We start from the raw sequence: 23,202 nt of genomic DNA, 5'->3' as shown, positions 1-23,202 counted from the left end.
TAGCTGCGGACGCGCCAACCGTCGTGACAACCGCTGCTTTCTCGACCGCGCGTGTGTCGCTCACTGTGATTGTGGACTGTTCGTACCGGGGACTATTTGGTAAGTCATCTGTGGTTTATTAAAAATAAAGAGGTTTTATTATTTTAATCGTATAAAAATTTATACTAAGATTTTTTTTAATTAAAAATATTTTTAAAATTTAATATTTATTTGAATTTTTTCATGTTGATAATAAAAAAACATATTTTATAGGATACTGGCAGCTTAAAGTAGTATTTTTCATTCCTGTAATAGACAAAAAATTCACGCTTTATGTTTTTTTAATTCGATAATTTTTTATACTATTTTGAAACAAAGCAATTCTGCAACAAATTTAAATATTATTTATACGCCGCGAAAAAAGTAATTAAGCTTATTTCATTTACAAATCCCATCTAATTATAATATTTAATAAAACCGCTAGAACTTTGAAAAAAAAATATACATAAAAAATAATACTTAATACAAAATTATTATAATAAGCTCATCAAGTATCATTACTATAAGCTCTCAAAACATACATAAATGTAAATTAATTTAAATAAATTAAAATAAGTAATTATCCTCTTTGTTACATAACAATTAAAAACAATGTGATGATATTAAAGATTTGATTTTTGATCAGCGCAAATTTATCTTAAAGTTTTACAATATCAACTTAAAAATTATCTACGGATTGGGAAATAGTAGATTTTGCCTAGTTAAGCTTTTCAATTAACTGAATAATACTAAAAGAATAAACTGTTTCTGCGAAGTTATTACACTAAATATAAAATATTAATTAATCAATTTAGAAACAATCAATGAAACACTTAAATAAATAATTACAGTTTTGTTAAATAAAGTTATGTTCCACGCGAGGTCAAACCTTCTTGCTAGTTAGACCAGTAGCTAAGAGGTTAGCAATGGGATAGTCCAGGAGTGTTATCAGATGCTGGCTTTGCTCAGGACTCCTCTATATGAAAACCTGTTTCAATCTGTAAAATTGACAAATATCAAATAAAACGACGTCTATTTGTGAAATAAATATGCGCCTGTCGTGTTTTGTTTTAAAGGACATTAATCATAATTCATTGTGGATGGTTATTGTAGTTATTAGGATATCATGAGACTGACATTGGAGATGTAAAGATGATTAATGCAGTGTAGTACAAGACAGTGCTATTTAATTAAAGATCTAAGTAGAGGTGTTACTGTTTACGGGATGTTATAGGGCTTATCGACAAGCGAGCAATTTCCTCGTTGATATACAAGAGGTTCATATATAAATACAAATAACTCAGTGAATATAATTAGTGTTATATAAATGATAAAACTTGTGGTAATTTTATGCTAAATTGGCCAAAAAGATGCAAATTATTAAACAACAAATATTTGAAATTGAATACATAAACATTAGATTTTCCTTCGTATTTGGCCTAGTTATTAAAAAAAATTATAACGTAAATGAATATTTATGTAACGCAATATAAATATTCAGATTCTAGAAGTACGTAACATTGACTATAAATAGTATTTTTATTTTTATACAAAACTAAATTAAGATCGTATAATGCTATTTTTGCAAGGAGCGTATAAATTTATTATTAAGATATTTCGATATACAGATGTACATGTATACAGTGAACTAGACTAGTAGTAGTAATAAATGCTTGACCGTTATATTGTTGTACTAAATTTTCTACATATATTCTTTTTGAATTGTATATAATCGACTAATTCCCTAAATTTCTTTTTTTATAGTCATGTCAAAGTGACCCCACTCTGCCTGATGGTAAGGAGTTGGGTCCGATAGAATGTCGACTGATAAGAGATGATTATTAATTAACAACATTTTAATTACAAACCAATCAAATTACTTAATTAAAATTATAACTTTCAGATACAAGGAGCTGCCGAATCAAATATGGCTCATTTCAAACTACTGGTGAGTTGTTTTGTATATTATTATTTTTTGTCATCGCCATATTCCATTAATAGATAGTGTCTAATTAAACTTCAGATCCAAATTTCTATATTAAAAACGCCTGACCTCAACGTCATTTTGTATTTTGATTACCCTCATAAAATTTTCTTTGCATCATTTCTTCCCAGCTGCATAATATTCTTTTAATTTTATAGCCTTTATAAGGTATTCGTCTGATTTTAAATTCTCATATTGTTTTTTCTTATGTATAAGTAAATATAAAACTCATGATTGCCATAAAAGGCGCAGAAAAAAAATTGACGCTATTGGGTGAAACTCACAACAATGGTCGGTCCTTCAGCTTACGAAAACAATATTTAATAGATTAGCAGGAAGAAATAAATTAAAAATACACATTTATACAATCTGTAAAAAAAATTAACTTATGGTAAGTTAAAAATATAAAATATAATTAAAGGAAAATAAAGCTTTATTACTTTTCTATGTGTGATAGTTTAATAAAATTATTAAATGTCGAACGTATAAAAACAAAACTCCACGGCTTCATTGTTTATGCAAAGGAAAAGTATTATACTGCCTTTCTACTCTAAATACACTATGGGCGATAAAATATCAAGAAACATCGCAGAATGATTGTAAACAATGGTAGAATTCCACGATACGGTCAATAGTAAAAGCATTGCATAATACCAACAAAACAAACAGCATCTAACGCAAATATTATTCGAACCCGTACCTTTCGCACTTTCGTCTCGTCTTACCCAACACGACACCAATATCACACCTTCATATCTGACCACATGTCGCTTGCCATCGCATTGGAGAAATAGAAAAAGCCGTGACATATAGCAGCAATGAATATCATTACAACAGGCTAGGTGTAAATTAACAAATAAAAAGGCGATCCTGTAGAAACCGAGCGTCAATTCAAATCACCTTCGTCTCGTCAAGTTATTACCACCCACTACGCTGTATCGGAACAGTATAAACGGTTGAATCATAACATAATTCCTATGGTTATATAGATTTTTTCACACCACCGACCGCTTACGGGAAATCGTAAACTTAAGTATGGGAGTTCACTTATCTAGTCGTATCAGTAACTTATTAAATTATATAATAGGTAATACAGTGAAGTCAAGTAGTACAGTGAAATATAACGTCGACCAACGAAAGACGATCTTTTAACGATCGCTAAAATTACGATAGCCCGTCTTGCGCGGTACACAATGCGAGTCCTCGGAACAGGCATTATGCGAGTGCTAAAAAACTAAGCTAAATTACCATAGCTGAGATATTTTTTATGTGTGCAAACTGCATCCTAAGCTACATGTAATGTTGTTAGCTCAGCTCGCATGGCTTACTTAGCTTAGCTATTTGTCTGCGTTATAGTTTTATATCCTTTAAGCTCTCTAAAAGTAGTAAATAAACGTGGCTGCAGTGCAGTAGCAATAAACATCACAGCATTCTGGCTAAATAAACTTTATGGCTCTAAGGAACGACATTAAAGAGCTAGTTACAGACCGGACATAAGGACCAAGTTTGTGCTCCAAAGTTGTTACCGATTGGTAATAAGTTGTCTTATTTGAAATATCCGTGTGACAAGATAACAACGTCCTTAGATATTAATATATATATTTTTACAGTAAATATGCTAATATCCTAAAACACATAAATCACGATTTGGAAAAAATCAAGCATTTCACATTAGTATTTTGCTGTTTCACGCTAGATTAAGTAACCATCACGTGAGCGCAAAATTTTTCTATTACAATCTTCCCAATGTCCTCTCTATATTATAAACTCTTTGGCTTTACCGGTCTTACATAACGCCTCTAAACAGTACACGCGCGTGTTTACACATGAATCGTGTTAGGGTGGACAGAGACCGTAGTCTACTGACATAGATCTAAGGAAATTATTTTTACTATCATTATGCCATTTCATTGCCAAAGCGACGGAGATAGGAGCAAAAGAGAACTCTGACTATGATTCGCTTTTCGTATTTATCAAAGTTACAATTGTAATTGTATAATATGTATATTCAATAAAAAAACCGCACTGACTACCTCGGTAGCGTAGTTGTATTAGGTGCGCGGTACGACCACTGCGCTGTGGTCCCAGGTTTGAATCCTAGGTCAAAAGAAGTTATATTTGGGGCTTTCTAACTATCAGCCCAGAACCTGAGATTTGTTCCCGATATGGGAATAGGCTGGCCCCTATCACATCATGCGATGGAACACACTTGTCAAAAGTGAGTGACCTAGTTAAACCTCTGCCTAACCCTTCAGGTATAATGGCATAATGTGTGTGAAATTCTAATTATTTCGATGTTCTTATACGTAATAAGAATCTTAACCAACCCGCATTAGCACTGCGTTGTGATCGAAATCCAAATCTGTATCATAAATGTTACGAAATAAAACAATAAATATAATGATTTTAAGTACGGTTCTAGTTTCCCCAACTACACTACCCAACATGTCATTTGTGTTATGAAAGATTTAACTAAAAAGACGAAGGAAGAGAAACGTACAGCCTCACATCGTAATTTACACAAAAAAAAAACATTTTAAACATCACTTTCGCTTTAAATACATCCGAAATGTACTTATAATACATAATCACTTATCTAATGTTACGCGAGTGAAAGGCCAAAATTACAATAATTACCAAAAACCTAGATTTAATCCCAAATACCTAGCCATTCTATCAATGTGATAATTCTGATGCGGGCGACGCGACGCACTTTCTCTTACCTTACATTTTATTGTACAAATAAAAAGTAAAACCATCTCATTGTATGTAGATTACACCTAGTAGAAAATATTTCGTATTCATTAACCTAGCGTGATATTATATTACTCCAAAGTTGTGAAATGAGAATAGAAACTGAGATGAGTGGAAACCGAAGTTCATGAATAGTATTTAAACTACTACATCATAGAATAGATACGGAATTAAATCCAATTATTTTCTTGTTAAAATTCTAATAAGAATTTCGTTAATTATACTAAGAGGTCAACAATGAATTTTCTAAATCTGTAGGCAGTCTTGATGTTTATAATCCATGATATTTTATCCCTGGTTAGCTTATATTTCCTTTTTATTTATATTTCCTAAGCCATATGGATAACTTCAATCTATTTTTCTAGTAGATAAGTATCATAAGGTCGCCGTGACAGCGCGAACGGTTCGCCACACTCTTGCGTCAAGCAAAAACCGCAGCGTTGCATCACGACTCTCGCACGCGTTTAGCACAATACACCCCATCAATCTTGGCTACACAGGCTACAATAGCTTAGCTACACGACTGTCTCTCGCCGACATATCCATCTAATTAGGTAAACAAGGTAGAACCTGACGTAATCCGAGACAATACGCCCGTTAATGTGTGTTTTAGTTTCAATGTTTGAGAATGTTTTCTATTTGGAAACAAGGGATATTTTTTTCTACACATTTAGATAATATAATACATGATATTTTTCATACGGACTCGGCAAAACGGCCAGCACCTGATGACAAGTGGAGTGGGGTCCAATAGAATGACCGACGAAAGATGATTACCCCTCAGCAGTCGATACAATTATGCTGGCGTGTTGGAACCAGATATACATAGGGTGATCCCGGAACGCGTCACACTTACGTGGGCCACTGTGGCGGGTTTTAACACCTTGTGTACGGTGGTCGCTATCTGGGCGAATATAAAATATATCCTACCACCAGCAAAATACATGATGAAGGTATCGAATAAAATTATTATATCACGAAAATCGTACACGTTGTATGCACAAAAATTATAAATAGAATATCAAAATAATGTCAGTTGAAAAAAAAAATTAATTTAAGATTTCACGTTTAACATGGAATAAATTGATTCATTAATGTTTATTGGCAAAAACGGAACAGGTTAGTAGTCAGGTATTTGATTATTTAATAGTTAACCTCACTTTTTGCTATATTTTTTGCTCTAATCAACGAAGCAATTAGCTGTTATTAAAACAGGATCGTGACCCATTATTTTTTAAACAAACTCGTTAAATCTTTAACCAGAGACCTCATTACCGTGTAGAGCCAGCCTTATGACGTAACGTACTCGAGAAAGTAAAGTCAAGGCCGTGCGGACGCGCCGCACTTCCGCGCGTTACGTCACAGCCTGCGCGCGCGCTTTGTCTGCGCCGGCTTTATGACCTTTCACTATGTCCACGATGCGAATTTGACCGTAATGGCCGGCGTCGACTAGGCAAATACAAGTACTATATATAGAAAATATTTGCGATTCGTTTCTGCACGTTGTGATTCTCATAAATCGACACCGGGCATAACTGTCAAAGGATGGCTTCATAAAAGTTCGCAATCTATGTGACTTACTGTTTATATAATTGTAATTTCTTGATATGTATTATGCCAACGGCGATGATGAGCTCCTTTATATAAATATGTATGTGGGTTATATGTGGCCAGTAGGTAAATTTTAGGCATAATTAATCTGCATATTATACTAGAAAGCGCAAAAACAAGTCACATGAATATCGGCAGAATCGAAACAACATTAGCAATAGTGCCGGATTCATACTTTCCTGATGCCACTTAGTTTCGCCCCGCACATCCTATGCGCGGGTGCCTATTTAGCAGGAACAAAAACAATGTTCCCAATTACAAATATGCCGCAACTATTGTAAAACATGTTGCCCTATAGTCCGCGACCTATACCACCTATTGATAAATTCGCCGCTGATTAACAACGCACACATTCGGGTCTTTTTTCCTGAAGGGTTAAGCAGAAGCGCAACTAGTGCACCGACTTTTCGCCGTGCCTATTCCGTCCCATGATGTGATAGGGAGCGAGCACATCGTGCATAAATTGCAAACTCTGGGCTGACACTGAGTATAAAAACCCAATATCACTGCCCAACCCTCCCGGGTTTTACCAAACCAAACCCGAGATTTTAACATTGCAGTCGTCCCGTAATACAACTACGCCACTGAGGCAGTCAACTTATTAATATTTAGTCATATCCGAGTTACGTCATTTTACCGTTATGTACTGCATCATAAGTTGAGATGCATGTATGTCAGATTCGACACATGACACGCTCTACATGTCACTCTAATGACACGTAATAGATGAACGGGATTTTATCTTCAAAATATCCATTGACCTGAAATAATTTTATTACAGCATTAATGTTCGCGGAAGGTGTAAAATATTTGCTGTTAATGATTATGTGTTTAGATGCAGTGTTAAATCAACTTCTTATAGCCTCATTCGTCAGAACAAAAGATTTATTTGTAATGAAATATAATTTATTTTTATGTTATGTTTTACTTTTTCGTATTTATTCAATCATTAGCTCGGCAAAGTGATTTTCTCCACCTGGTTTTAAGTGAAGTAAAACCCAAAAGAAATGTCAACTAACAATGAATGAATCCCTTGTCGATGAGCACAATTATGCCGGCATGGTTGTTGCTTCTTCACGCTCAGTTTGAAGGGCCCATGTCATAATTCAGGGGGAACAAGCGCGCCGATAAATAGTTCCACAGCTTAATGTAACGACAAAACTACTAGTTCCCGAACAGTTTACTACAGACCGGGATGGATGAGATCACGAAACTGTAGTCCCGTAAGCCAGCATGCTTGTTTCCGTTCAAGAAAGAAAAGAGTCCTTCCCTATAGGTATGCTATGCTATTTATACAAATATATATGAACGTATCTTGCCGGATACAAGTTTTTATGAAGTTCAAGCTACCCGTAAACCTGACCTTGCATATTTAACCTACGCAACCGCAAAAACGGTCATTATCTCCAAATATAGAGTAAAAATACATTAAAAAGAACATCCGGGACCGCCTCCGCATTACGTGCGGACATTGTGAGAACGGTCGCATTGCTATTTATATTTTATTTACATTGCGAGATGGGTACAACGGTAAAATTCAGTAATTGCACCTCTGCCTACATGTTTGCACGCAAAAGACTTGAATTTGTTTGTAGAGCAAAGTAATTTTAAATAAACGAATATTTGCGGATCACAGACATCCCTTTAGGTCATATTCAGTAAAATTGATATTCATCAACTTGACAATCAAGCCAGAAACTTGCCCATGTGACAGCCTTAAAAATTTACCACTCCTAATAATATAACATGCATTCCAATAATATATTATTAATGTATTCCAATAATAGAGTACCAAATTGTGACATCTAATCCAAATATGAATTCGATAATACAATTTTTCAAAACATGAAATCCAATAAAAAATGTTAGTTCCAATAACATACAGTTTCTGAAAGTACGTTGCCTTTGCGCATGACATAACTTGCCGCGACCACGACATTACCTGCATCATGTGGAACTGTTAGGGCTGCCAACCCGAGTTCAAGCTTGAGTCGGACAACCATAAACCATTATTTAATAAACCCTAGGTAGAGATTAGAGAAGGATTACTCGAGGAAAGACTGTTAAAAACGCACGTATTTGATTTTTATTGTTTTTTTTTTTACTAGTCGCCGACTGTAGGCATTAGGTCTATTTCCGCCGCCAAATTGTATCATCATCATAATCATCATCAGCCACATAAAGTTCTCTGTTGAACATAGTCCTTCCCCAAAGATTTTCAGACGGATCTGTCAAAAGCTGCCATATTGTATATACTCCAATTTAAATGGAGTAGTAATGAATGTACTTACTTGCTGAACATCATCCTTTATATTTTATATGTCAGGATTGCCAGCGAATTTCAACAAATCACTTTTATGTTTATTGTGATATTGTTACAGTTGTGATGGTAATAGTAATCATAAGGCGAGTGAGCCATCTCATTTTATAAAATAAAACACTGAAATGATTAAAAAACCTTTGTCATTCTGAAACAGCAACACTAAGATATGTTGTTTTAAATGTTTTGAAATTAGAGCAAATTACCTCTTACTAGAGAGAAACAGTGCACACTCACGACAGTAACCTTTTGAGAATTAGCTCCAATTTGCATAAAACAAACAATCACATTCGCTCCCGTTACTACACGGACTAAATTTTCAAATAGATAAAACACAAATTATTATTGTCAGTTGCAAATTCAATTGCAGATATGCAGACTCTATTAAGCGAATAACTGTTATCTGATATTGAAAAATTAACCTTAAGTTAAATGAATTTCTAATTTAAATTCGGACTATTTGAAGTCCTCTTTGACTGACTAGTAATTTTGCTTGATAGCAAATTTGAAGAAACTGTGAACGACACAGTAACCTCTGTTTTCTACGCTGACGAAGCAGTTTTAAATAACATAACCTTACATAATTGAAGTTATCATTATTCATCTTCATTACGCAATGCAATTTCCAAGCAACTCGGATTTATTTTTTGAAATATTTGAAGCATCTAAAAATATGTTAGTTAATTTTCAGATAAATGAATATAATATTATAACAATTTAATACATATTCCTACATTTTCAGTATATTTACAATATTCAAAGGGTTAGACAGGAGATGAACAAAACGTAGCAAAACAATCTTACATTCGGAAGTCTAAAATCACGGATAATCCGTCGGAATTTCCTATGATCGTGATTTCCTGAGATCAATTATTATAATTTCCACGCATTGTTGCATCACACGCTGTTCCCTCACTAACAGAGGGGGGGTCAGCCCCCACTTTCACCAGCACAATGGAACAGACATCTTCACAATGGGACATTGAACTTGCATTAGTACATGGAATGTTGTTCTTAGTACATCTGAATATTGTGTACATGTAACAGCCATGGGCGTTACCTACTACTACGTAGAGCAAGATAGACTCAAACTGACAAAGTAACACTGCTGATCAACAAACGAAACGCGACCTGCCAGACCTATTGCTGCCAGATAAAAAATAGAAATTCATAACTAGAGGAAAAGTTTACATTTCATTTACCTATCTCACAAGCTATCTTTATAACAGTGGCGGAACCCGACATTACATAATATAGGTACTAATATACTACATAAATGCGGTCTGCAAATCGTTCTAATGATAATTATATTTACCATAAATTACGAAAGAGAAGCCGATAGGAATTGGATTATGTGGACCCTTTCGCCACTGCTATCTAACAACCCGAAAATACACATTTACCATATTTTTTCATAACCGAATGCAAATCAATAAAATGATGGTAAAGGCTACAGATCATAAACATTAGCAACACCATCTCGATAGCTAAATTGAGATGACATTCTCGTCCCCACGTCATCCTTAAACATGACAATATATTAACCCCCTTATTCATAGACGTTTTTTATCTAACGACCGAGTAAGGCTGTGATAACAAGTCTGTTTCTCAGTGCTGACGGCATGGCAGTCTTCGCAGTGCGTAGGCGTAGGGCCGTTGTGATTGGCTAATATTGAAATACAACAATAATAACTAATCACAAAGGCCCTATGTCTATTTCTCAGTGCCGTTGGGCACTGAGAAACAGGCTTGTTATCACAGCTTTACTCCGTCCTTAGATAAAAAACGTTTATGAATAAGGGGGTAAGTCTCTTAATAATACGTCACATCGCGGTATAAGTAGACCTTTCTTCAGGAAGCTTCCTTAATGACAATAATTTACATACCACGTGCAAGGAAGGCACATTACATGCTTTTCCGTAATTATCTCTATAAATGTGTAGGTATTGTAATTGTCATGTCGATTTTATCGTAAAATACAAGTATTTTTCATTGAACTCGCCGTAACAAGCTGTCGGTTGAATAAAAAAATATTAAATTCTCTTAACCTATACTTATACCTATAGTTATAATGTCGTTTATTGTATGTTTTTACATGTCGGAAAATTTTATCAACAATGAATTTGTTCCATTTTCTTATTTTTTGTATTATTGTTCTACTACCTGGGAAACTGGTATCCTTATGTTCGGTTATCGAAAATAGTGTCAGAGATTGGCGAAATATGTGAGTTGTTTATTGTAAAATTCATTATAATATTTGGATTTATCATAAAAACTTTAATACTTTTTTTTAATGATTACTTATGTTTACGCGAATGATAGACATTGAAATATAACCCTAAAGAAAATCACAATATAAGTAACAACGATAAAAACGGAAAAAATAATAATTCGATTACTTTTTCTAAAATATTTCAAAATAAAACTGACTACCATTTATATTTTCACATATCGCAGTCGAGTAAAAAGTTGTAATCCGGCTAAGATTTGGTCACGACTTCCCCATTACCCATCACCATTCACCGTATGACAAAAAGTCGCAATCATCATCATCTCGGAAGAGTACATTTAAATGTGATTATGTGTATGACATAACAAGTTCATATTATACGTATGACGGGGCCCACAAGCAATTAGGCTAGCTATACACGAACGACAACTAAGTTAATATATTGTAAGCAGTCATTTTATTTATACAACATTTAACCTTAAAAGGTTTATTTGAATAAGTATATTCGCCATGATTGATAACTTTTAATCACGTTACCTTCGTCTGTGTCAGAAAAGAAGTAAATAAATTCTTAATTATAAAACACATCTCTCTAGTGATCCTTGATCCTCTTAATGTAAACTCTTTAGTTAATATTTTCTTTACTGTGAAACATGTTCCCTTGTTAACACAGAAAGAAAGGTGACGCGAGTGAAAACTACGCTGTAAGAAAACAATTATTTGACACGTTCATATCTTTTTATCAAATAGCGATAACCTTAACGTTTTGACTTTAGTATGATAGCGTTTCAGTTAATATCGCACTTTAGAGCGAAATTGAGCGATTAATACTAGCTGTAGCTTCTATGTAAGCAGCGGTCGGACAATAGCCGATCGTGTGTCTCAAGCCTACGCAAGAGCTGGTACAGCACAACCACTTTTGATCTCTGTGAGAACGGTTTACGTAACACCTATAACAAATTAGTATGCTAGTTGTAACGCACTGGTGCGGCGCATCTACCGAAATTAGATTAGCGCTAATGCGTCTACACCGTTTATGTAACTGATAATTACTTTAACATATGCTAATATTGTTACGATAACCATTGTTAAATGGTATTTTATGTTTGTTTGATATGTTATATTTAGTTTTGATTTTATAGCTATAGTTTCAAAAGCGTAAATCAAATACCGATTAGTACATCTGTTCTCATTCCTCGATTACGTTATTTATTTGGTTCTTGGTAGTTGAAAATTATCATCTTTTTATCTTTACACATCCTCCATTTAAATCAATAACAGATGTCGGTTCTGGTTATCTTAAGGATTAATTAATTATGTCTCGTTTATGTCGGCCTTTATTCGCTCAAATTATTCGATTTTATTTTCGTATGGAAATATATTGCTTGATTAGAATCTGCTTAAGTATGGATATAACAACTAATTCCGATTCATACCTTCATTATACAGCTGATAACTCCGATATTGCGCGGTATTTCCCTAAGGATGAAATTCGAATCGAATATGCGATTGCGATCGATTTTAGAGTTTCTATTTCCGTATAATGAATATATATTGGTGTATATTTCTGCCCAAAGTACATTGATCTGTTCAATTATATCTATAGATGATATCAACTTCTCGAGATACTCTTTTGTTATGTAAACAGTGACGCAATTAGCAAACCCTCTGTTACTTCTTTGGTAGGTAAGTATAACAATATCTATTATCTCCTAAATCTCAACCAATGACTAAACCTCTTGAAATATAAATATTCGTAAGGAATATTGTCTCTAATGAACTAGCCAAGTTTCAACATTCATTTTTATAAAACTGCGTATAGTATTTGTATGTAACAACAAACTCTCAAAATACAACCATTGTTGAACAAATAATCTACTACAATTGAGAGGCTTCGTTATTCATCGGGCACTTAACTTGCATTCTTTGTTGACATTTTTAATACGCAAAAAAATATGTTAATTTCGCTTTAGTGACCCGTCTAGCGGGGCGGTTGCACAAGCCGCAGAGAAAATTGGCGGGAAAGACATTGCCGCCATTCTGTTTATTGGAAAGTAAAATGGCGGACGTGCATAATATCTACGTGCATTGTCGATTATAATGTGATAAATTTGAATGTCTAGGAATTTAAAAACTACACTGTTGCTTTTATTTTAGTCGTATTGTTATATTAATATTCCAATGATAGAAGCAAACGCCGTAAATAACAAAGGAGTGATTGTATGAAATTTATTTTCACAATATAAATATAATTAGTGAGAGACTATTACAACACACATACTTGAGTGAAAAGCCAAATTATTCGCATTAATATGCATAAGAACACGTACATTTTATAATTTATCTTTATGATAATATCCATCTCATATCTTCTTTTATATCTAGAACACAACAATGAGTAATTAAACAAAATAAACGACGATACATAATAACATTTAAGTGGGCAATTAAATTTAATAATCTTATGCAATATACGCTTTTCTCAAGTTTTAAATATTAAGAGATTTGCATTATTTAGTTTGGAAGTGTTCTAGGTTAATAGTAAACTCAATCAAATAACATAAATGAGCTATTTCGTTTGTGAGAGTCGATCCGGATGAATACACTGTATAATACTGCTACTAGAAGTCCAGCATTTTTTCACATTTTCATAGGAATAGTGATATAACATCTGATGTTTCAGAGTTTATTGTATACTACGTTTGTGATTTTAAGTCTAAAGTAACCGTATGTAAGGGAATGTATATAATGGCGGGCGTGGCAAATAAAATCAACAACGCGAGTTACCTTTACATTTTCATATCTTCTAAAAACAGGAGTACAACTCAATCGTCGCACTCGACACTTATTTTCTAGTTGCGAATTATCCTATTAATGTATTGAATATACATATTTCCAATTCATATCATCCCTTAGTGTAAGTGCAAAATGCGCTCTACTTTTCAAGCAAATTATGTCCTAATAGAATATAGTGCAACACCGCGGGAATGTCCATAATATAATAAATTTGCATCCATTGTGCTGTATTGTGCAGTCCAAAAGCAAGAACAATGGTCACTCGCACGGTGGGATGCGTAGTGCTAGTCGGGTGCAGTTACTGTGTTCTAGTATCGTACTGTCGTCGTGTGCTGTGGCTTCATGTTTGGGTGTTTAGTAACTCTTAGTGATCTCATCGACAGCAACTTGACAGTAACTTGTAATCTAACAGCTTCCCGTCTTTGAGAAATTTTGTAGATTCATTGGAAAGCTGATGTATGTGCGCGCCTACCCAAGAACCTCAAAGCTATTGTGGGGGTGTTACTGGCTTTTATTGCGCAATGAGAAAGGGTTTAAAGAAAGGGTAGTAATTTTATTCCGATTTTCTAGATACAGTGTTCAAAAAATCAACTGATTAGAAGACAAGTTACTACTCGTAGCGAGTCGAGCTACTAACATGCGAGTCGTGCAGATACTATCCACTGTCCGCCGAGCTACTTGCACGGTGCACCCAATATAACACAGATAGAGAGGTTTTCCCATGAGACGCACTCCATGAGACTATGAGAATAAGGTGACACTTGCAAAAACTCTCGATGGCACTGGTAGCTTCACAAATAGTCTTATTTCTATGGAATAAGGTTCAATTTGTGTCACAATAGTTTTCTTTTAAGTATGCAGATGTTAGTAGTAAGGTATTTGTTTACTTGCGCGAAAAGGTGTGGTATGTGTCTGTAATTAGCTTCCGACTTAGTATTGTATACGCAAAATAATTTAATCTAGATTATTTGATATGTTTTTACGCACATTGTAATGTATAACGGCTTAACAAGGCTTAGGCTTAAAAAGCAATAATAAAGTTAAGCGCCAAATATGCCGAAATTGTTATATAGTATTCGGAAACGATAGATTTTTTGCGTCATTTGGGTTTCGTAGCTCACAATCTAGTACAAATTTTATATTAGTATAATATATTTTTACAGCAAATAATTTAATTGGTTGATTGTTCAATTTAAATCTATCTTCTAATTGTTACTTAGATCTATGATTGACTATCAAGAATCGATAAATACAAAATTACGATGTTTACAAATTAAATGTTGAGCATAAGTAATCAATAATTATCAGTATAAAATAACAAATACGTACAACGCCCCTGGAACTAAAATACAATATCGCATGCATATAGCTTGGTAGTATCAATAGACAACGCAATGGTATTTAACAGATTTTCGCTTCCGAAAGTTCCACTAGCTCACATATAACGACCGACCATTAGATAAGATTACAAAATCCCACATAAAATGCTACCTGACCTAGGGTTCTAACCCAGAACCTCACGGTCCACTGACATACATAGAATATATATGCATATAGCAACTTTCTGGTGGTAGTAGATATTCTATATCCGCCCGGATAGCGACCAACATACGCAAGAAGTTAAAACCCGCCATAATGACCCACGTAAGTGTATCGCATTCCGGAATCAGCCTAAGTATATCTAGTTACAACAGGCCGGCATAAATGTATCGACTGCCGTGGGGTAATCATCTCTTGTCAGTCGATGTTACTGGACCCCACTCCACTTACCATCAGGTGTGAGGTCACATAACACGTTTCAAAAAAGCCATGTTAATGTATTTAGTAGCTAAACTCGAAATAAAACTTAGTTTACGCTAATGTAACTCTTATGACTACTATAAACCGCGTGTTGTGGTCAAATGCTATTACCACTAACGACTTGTCCAAGTTAATTATAATGGCGTTAATACAATAAGTGTAACGGGTTAATTAAACCGTAGTTAGACAGTAACACTGCGTTAACTAATGCTAGACACGTAACCGACTTTCTCTTATAATTCTATAAAACTATGTAAATAAGATTATGTTTCATTGCGGCCTTGTTACATGATTATTGGGATAGGAATTAAGTACCCTCTCAAATTTTAATAAAATCTAAAATATATCCTATTTTATTGATGGAAAGTCGACTTTACTATTCACGAAGAATCTTTAGAACAGTAGTATTCAGTGATTATTTAAGATACAAAGAAGCTTACAAATTTATAAAACCCCTTTGTAAAGTACAAATGACTTCACTAGAATCAAAGTTACTGTGCGTATCAAATACTAGCTTCTGGAATTTTTCTGGAATAAAAGTCCCGCTTTATGCTTTAGCGCGATAAAATGGATTCTATATTTAAAATTAGTCCGCAAGCAATACAGCGGTGAAAATTGCAATCAATTCCATGCAGTTGTTTTTGCGTGACGCGTGTACAAACATACAGACAGACAAAAGTCTCATAACTGTTGTTTTGACTTTTATTGCTCCAAAGACCCGCCATATTATTTTTTCTTCAATATCTATAATGTCCAAACATCGATCTGTTACAAAATTATATATGCGAGCATGAATGTATTTTTTATACAAATAAATTCTTCTCATTAATGTCTCCTTATTACTTCAACCTGCCTTTAAACCCACAAGCTCATGTCACAACATTCACGTGTATTTAGGGTTAACCTCTGATCATGACATGCGCAGAATAATCACAGATTAAGGAACCGTGTCGCGTCTCATTGCTACATCTGCATTGCACATGTGAAATTATTCTCTTGACGTGATTTGGATTTTTTAACTAAAGATTAATTACACGACTTTCTGTTTCGAATTTCTAGTTTATTTGTAGTCATTTGACTTTTTATTAACTGTTTATTGTTATTTCATAATCCAGCAGACTGATCTACTGCGTAGCAGGAAGCAGACAGGTTCGGCTAATATTTAAAAACCTTTTTATGATGAACATGTTTCTTTCTAGGAAATAATATTTGCCAAGCAAAATTCGTCCTTAAAGTCATTAAACGGAATTTTATAAAATTATAAGTGTATTAATCATGGTAGAAAAGCTTATTCCTATCATTATTGCACATAATAGCGTGCACTAGTTATGAATTGATATCACCATGGTTCCCCTTTTAGCCATCCTATTTAACAATCATTGCAGTTTCGAGGGTGTTCTCCTGATTAAATACATTAACATATATTTACATTGTCCCTCTCGAATTGTCCTCGCCTAAGTTTTTCTTCGGGTTCTTTTGTCCTACGATTTTTATATTCCGAGCTTTAGAGCTTTACATCACAATCATGGCCTCTTGTTATGCAAAGACTTATAAAGCCCTTTGAACTAGATTTTTGTTTTTTTATAAAACGCACTTATTTCTAAAAAACTAACTAACCATTTGTAAAATCAACACTGGGTTGTACTATATAAGACCATGTCTCGTTTGTAAAAGATACAATCGAAAGTGTCACCAGCTCGATTAAAAGACATCCATGATGTATAATATCATTCTACTGCACAGTTCAGTGAAATAACAAAGGCCTCCATGTTTTAGATCAGTAACAAACCGCCTTCTTGACAAATTCAGTTGTATAAAAACAAATAGATAAGATAAAGAGATGAGGGAAAGTAAGCGTCGTTGCATACAAACAACCAGATCTGCATAATTTTCACTGGTGTACAGATTATCTGTTACATTAGTAAGCGCGATGCGTAAATACTGTTCAGACGCGCAGGAATTTTTACTGCGGGAAGTTTAAATTCTAAAGTCAGTCGAATTTCTATTTTTTTTAGTTAATCAGGTTCTACAACGCAGTCCCCTAATAAGTTACCATCTTCAGCGACATAATGCAGTAAATTCCTAGCAATCCAATCAATTAGTGGTATCCCAGTGAGTCCATAATTACACTGACAATATAACTATATCATGGGCCCTGTTATAGAGAGTTATATTTTGGTCAACGCAGTCAGTGTGTCTTCAATACTTACTTGTCTCGATGGCGACTACAATTAGCATAGTTAAAAACTTGCCATACATCGACAAGTCTCGTTTCTGGGACGGCCAGAGTACCGAAAAATCTACTTAGTTTTGTCAAAGGTTAAGGCATACAACTTCCAGTCGACATTGACCTACGTATATAAGATGGCGGGACGACTTACACAACTGGGCTAGCAGCAGATGCGTAAAGCAGCAGGATCGGGCATTGTAGCGTACCTTGGGAGAGGCCTATGTTTAACAGTCGACTGCAACGGGCTTATGATGACGATGATGATTATACTACACTATTCTTCCCATCAAATGGTACTTAGTCGACCAAAACAAATAAATATTCCAACAGTGTCGTTCCTTAATCATGATCTTCACTATTTCGTAATTGTAAGGATCACCGCAGCATCACCTTGAGTCCGGAGTGGCGTAAACTCTTGGATTGCTCCATTAGATAATTGTTTCATTCGTTATTCGAGGCATCGCCGGAATGGAGTCAAGGTTGTAGGTCTTTATCTAGGATAGATAAGTGTCCAAAGCCTATGGTGTAACATCTTATGTAAGGGTTTCCGTGGTGTAGCGAACATAAGTGATTACTGATTAGACTTATGCCTTCGAAGAGGTAGGCTGAGACCCAATTACCATTCTGACGGTTTGTCAGATCACGTTATGAGTGTCTATGACTGTTACACTATATTGGTTTCAAATTATATTCCTTGAGAAACAACGTATATTATTTATTTTAATTAATAATTTCACATTTGACTTGTCAGCCCGCGAATTGAACTCAATTACCATTATTTTCAGCCTAACTACGCAACCAATATAACAAGTCGATATTTATTCCAAAATTACATAATTTGTTAAGCTCGATGTTTAATTAAAACTGATCGTATCGCCAATACCAGTGTAATTACGAAATTTAACGCAAAACCCGCATAAATGAGATTTTAATCGGACCAGCGGCTGATCCCTTTGTTCCTGCGCAAAACTCGATAACCCGAAATCTATCTGATCGGATTCATCCACGGCTCATCATGACTAACTAGAATTAAGGCTTATTAATTAATTACTATTTATTTATACAGTATGTATTTTATGTCGGTGCCTTAGTTATATTACGGTACGACTGCAGTGCTAAAATCTCGGGTTCGATTCTCGGTGTGGGCAAAGTGGTATTGATTACTACTCAGCAACAGCCTGGTGTTTGGGATACGTGCTTAATATGGCGATAGGCTCGTCCCCTATCATATCATGGGACGGAATACACACGGCGGAAAGTAGTTGCACCAGGTGCGCCTCTACTGACTTCTTAAGGGTTAAAAGGCGTGTGTGTGTCTATTTTTAATAGATGCTAAAATCCCGTCATAGAATAAGGTCATATATTTTATTAATATTTCGGACGAGGATTAACCTTACATACAGTATAATAATAAAGTATCGAATATTTCAAACTGAATACGACGACGAGAATGGAATCAAATATCTTTTCAATTCATCAATTGATATAACGCATCATGTAACCATAGAAAGTATGGATATTGTAATGATATATTATGCATAGTGTTCGCTAAACGTGTTAAGTAATAGGAAATTTCTATACAAATATGTGACGACAAAGAGATGTATGAATAAGATGTTCTAATTTTTTTTTTATATTTAGTCTACATGAATAATGAATTATGAACCAACTAGCCTAACCCGCCCCGGCTTCGCACGGGTGCAATGCTGACTATTTATTGGATGTTATTATCTATCTATTAAAAAAACCGCATCAAAATCCGTTGCGTAGTTATAAAGATTTAAGCACACATAGGGACAGAGAAAGCGACTTTGTTTTATACTATGAAGTGATAATCACGTTTCCGATCTATTATTTACCATAAATTGAATGAACTTATATTTCTTAAATAGTTTTAAATATCCTAACCCGCAAGTGTATTAACAAATTATTTTCTTTCTTTTCAGGCGGTGTCCGCACTGCTGCTGCTCTCCATAGCGTCTGCGACTCCTCGCAAGCACTTCAAGCGTGATGGTAAAGTCTCTTCATATATTTTTTGCAAAAGAAAACCAAAACTACCAGACTTGACAACTATAATTATTTCACCGTAACTTCTCATAAACCATAGTAATTTTATCTTAGTCATCCTGACGAATCAGTTGGTATATTTCAAAATATCCAATAATTTACTAGCTTCAATTATAAATTCGAAATTACTATTAAATATAATGATTGAAGATAAAAATATACAAAACTACGGTAATTACCAAGATGACACACACGTTTAGATCAAATGTACCACATGACCCGCGTTACACCATTCACCGACGGCAACTAAAACTTTCGACATATTTGTGTCATCTAGTGTAAATGTTATTTGTAATGACAGTTGGCTAATAACTTCACGAAAATTGCCTAAATGTCGTCACGTGTGGCGCGATGGAGTAAATCGTGCAAACAATTACTTGGTTACGGCAATATACAGAGCAAACATGACTTCCTTTGATAGCTATAAACAAATTAACAGTTAAACATACTCATGATCTTGTCGGGTTGGCATCAACAGACAAAGATCACTTTGACATTCGTCTACTAAATATAAATGAAGTCACATGACCCTGACGTTTCATATTTATTAAAGATACCACACAAATATTGAAGGGTAACAAATACGTATATACGGAATACTTTCAATACTTATGGTGTGAAATGGGCTTCGAAACTAATATAATCTAAGTTGAAATAGGTTTACGTAGGAATGAAGACTTGATATAAGAAAGTTGAAAAGATAGAGAGGTGGCCCCGGGCGCTCGTCAAACTCTCGAGTGGCTTTCGACCCCAGGCCGTTCCCATTAAAGACTGGAGGGCTGTTCGCGGCGTCTTCACAATTTCATACGAAACTTCTTGGCAATATTAATACTACAAAATTAAATGCTTAGTTAGGAGTTTAATTCAACTTTGCAATAAATAACACTTGAAGATACTGATAAAAATTGCCGAAGTTTGCCACTAAACATTCGTTCAGGTTATTTTGAGAACCGTCTATGGACGTTTTTCTTTTATCGGTATTTTATTTGAACTGCCCAGTATTTACCGAAGCGCAGTAGAGCCATTTTACTCTGCTCTATATGAGTTATTTTTTAACATTAAGAAAATACATGAATTATTTTAGAATACGATTTATTTTAAATAGAGAGAGCCATATATTTTAGTATACATGATGTGCGCTGACCATAAGTCCAATTGGTGGTCTAAAAATTTTACTATACCATTTAATGACTTAATCTTTTCCCACAGCGCCTCTGAGTTCTTCATATCTACCGCCATCTTCGGGTGGAGGCCACGGTGGCGGTCATGGTGGTGGCCACGGGGGTGGACATGGCGGTGGTCATGGTGGTGGTCACGGCGGTGGTTTTGGCGGCGGCCACGGAGGCGGTCACGGAGGTGGTCATGGCGGCGGCCACGGCGGCGGAAGACCTTCCTCTTCCTATGGTGCCCCGAGACCCTCAAGCAGTTACGGCCCACCGAAACCCTCCTCAAGTTATGGACCACCGAAATCAAGCTACGGCCCACCCAAACCATCAAGCAGTTACGGCGCCCCAGCCCCATCAAGTTCCTATGGTGCTCCTGCTCCGTCCAGTTCCTATGGTGCTCCTGCCCCATCAAGCTCTTACGGTGCCCCTGCTCCATCCAGTTCATATGGTGCACCAGCTCCCTCCTCAAGCTATGGCGCTCCAGCCCCAAGACCATCATCAAGCTACGGAGCCCCTGCTAAACCACCCGCGACTAGTTACGGTGTCCCTACCGGCCCTTCCACAACATACGGCGCACCAAAGCCTTCCAAGCCCTCAAGTTCTTACGGAGCTCCTGCCCCATCTAGCTCATATGGTGCTCCAGCCCCATCCAGTTCTTACGGTGCCCCCGCGCCGTCTAGCTCTTACGGAGCTCCTACTCCTTCCAGCTCGTACGGAGCTCCATCTTCGGGCAGCTCGTTCGCCTCCGCTTCTTCAAGTTCTTTCGGGTCAGGTTCGTCTTCCTTTGGCTCAGCTTCGTCCAGTTCATTTGGATCTTCAGGTCCCTCCAGTTCCTACGGCGCGCCAGCCCCGTCCACTTCTTACGGCACTCCAGTAGCTCCATCATCGTCGTACGGCGCTCCAGCGGCTCCGTCTAGCTCGTACGGCACTCCAGCGGCACCTTCTTCCTCGTACGGTGCTCCATCAGCGGGTGGCGGCAGCTTTAGCAGCAGCAGTTCATTCAGCAGTAGCAGCAGTGGTTTCGGCGCAAGTGCTTTCGGCAGCAGTGGTCCATCCTCAAGTTATGGCGCACCTTCCGCCCCGTCGAGCTCCTACGGACCTCCGTCATCCAGTTACGGTGCACCAAGTGCCGGTGGATCTAGCGGCGGATTTTCTGGTGGATTCTCATCTGGTGGATCTGGGCATGGTTCGGGCGGATCGGGTGGATATTCTTCTGGAGGATCTAGCGGCGGTTATTCTTCAGGCGGATCGGGTGGTTACTCGTCAGGAGGATCCGGTGGTTATTCATCAGGCGGTGGATCTGGAGGATATTCCGGCGGATCCGGTTCTGGTGGATACTCTTCGGGCGGATCTGGTGGTTACTCATCAGGTGGATCAGGTGGATATTCAGGTGGATCAAGCGGTGGACACTCATCTGGTGGATCAGGTGGCTACTCATCTGGTGGATCAGGTGGCTACTCATCTGGCGGATCAGGTGGCTACTCATCTGGCGGATCAGGTGGCTACTCATCTGGTGGATCAAGCGGTGGTTACTCTTCTGGTGGTTCCGGAGGTCACGGGTCCAGCGGCGGTGTCCCTGCCACCATCGGCCAGAGCTACTCTTCCAACGGTGGCTATGTATACTAGATATTAGACCTAGTGCTAAAGTTACTATAGTCAGAAATTAGGGTAGTCACGTGACGTCTTATGGTCATCCATAGACAAAGGAAAGATGTCATCTTTTGAGTCTATGACATGGTTATGTTTTGATCACACAATAGTAGCATAGTGGGCTGCCAGAAACAAACACATAAGCATATTTTATATGAACATGATAACACGTCACCGAGCTTCTTGCTTGTTAGTGACTTATCAGCGCTCATATGAAATTTCGAGATACATATAACTAATAGCTGTGTGAGACGAAAACTTTATGATACTCCATTAGCGAAGTCGAATCGGACGCTTTTTAACGTTCAAATAAACATGACGTGACTGGACGTCAAGAGGCGATCGATCCTCTACGTAGTATCTAATACCTATAAGATGACACAGTCCAGTGTGAGTGTACAAAAAGTATTATATACTTAATTTAATATTAACGAATTGTACAAAATATATAATAAGTATAAATGTAATTGTTTTTAAATTAAAGGTTTTGTAAATATGAGTTTCGTTTTATTCCTAATTCCCTCAAATTATAAACCTTTTATATTTTTTACTTGTGAACAATCTGCCAAAACAAAC

General features: G+C 36.1%; 1 protein-coding gene across 1 annotated transcript; it reads left to right on the top strand.

The window, feature by feature from the left end:
• Positions 1 to 32: 32 nt before the first annotated feature.
• LOC115442274 (pro-resilin) lies at positions 33 to 23,116 on the top strand. The gene is made up of 4 exons (XM_030167285.2): positions 33 to 99; positions 1,922 to 1,966; positions 19,690 to 19,756; positions 21,020 to 23,116. The coding sequence occupies exons 2-4, from the start codon at positions 1,946 to 1,948 to the stop codon at positions 22,600 to 22,602; spliced, it is 1,671 nt and encodes a 556-aa protein (XP_030023145.1). The 5' UTR covers positions 33 to 99; positions 1,922 to 1,945; the 3' UTR covers positions 22,603 to 23,116.
• Positions 23,117 to 23,202: the final 86 nt, after the last annotated feature.

This window comes from Manduca sexta, chromosome 21, assembly GCF_014839805.1.
Source record: "Manduca sexta isolate Smith_Timp_Sample1 chromosome 21, JHU_Msex_v1.0, whole genome shotgun sequence".
Lineage (NCBI taxonomy): Eukaryota > Metazoa > Arthropoda > Insecta > Lepidoptera > Sphingidae > Manduca > Manduca sexta.
This window is presented reverse-complemented; position numbering and strand designations above follow the sequence as displayed.

Coding starts and splice junctions, on each gene's coding strand:
- LOC115442274 (XM_030167285.2), top strand. CDS start 1,946: ATGGCTCATTTCAAACTACTG. Junction 1,967..19,689: donor TGGCTCATTTCAAACTACTG/GTGAGTTGTTTT, acceptor CTTTCTTTTCAG/GCGGTGTCCGCACTGCTGCT. Junction 19,757..21,019: donor CAAGCACTTCAAGCGTGATG/GTAAAGTCTCTT, acceptor CTTTTCCCACAG/CGCCTCTGAGTTCTTCATAT.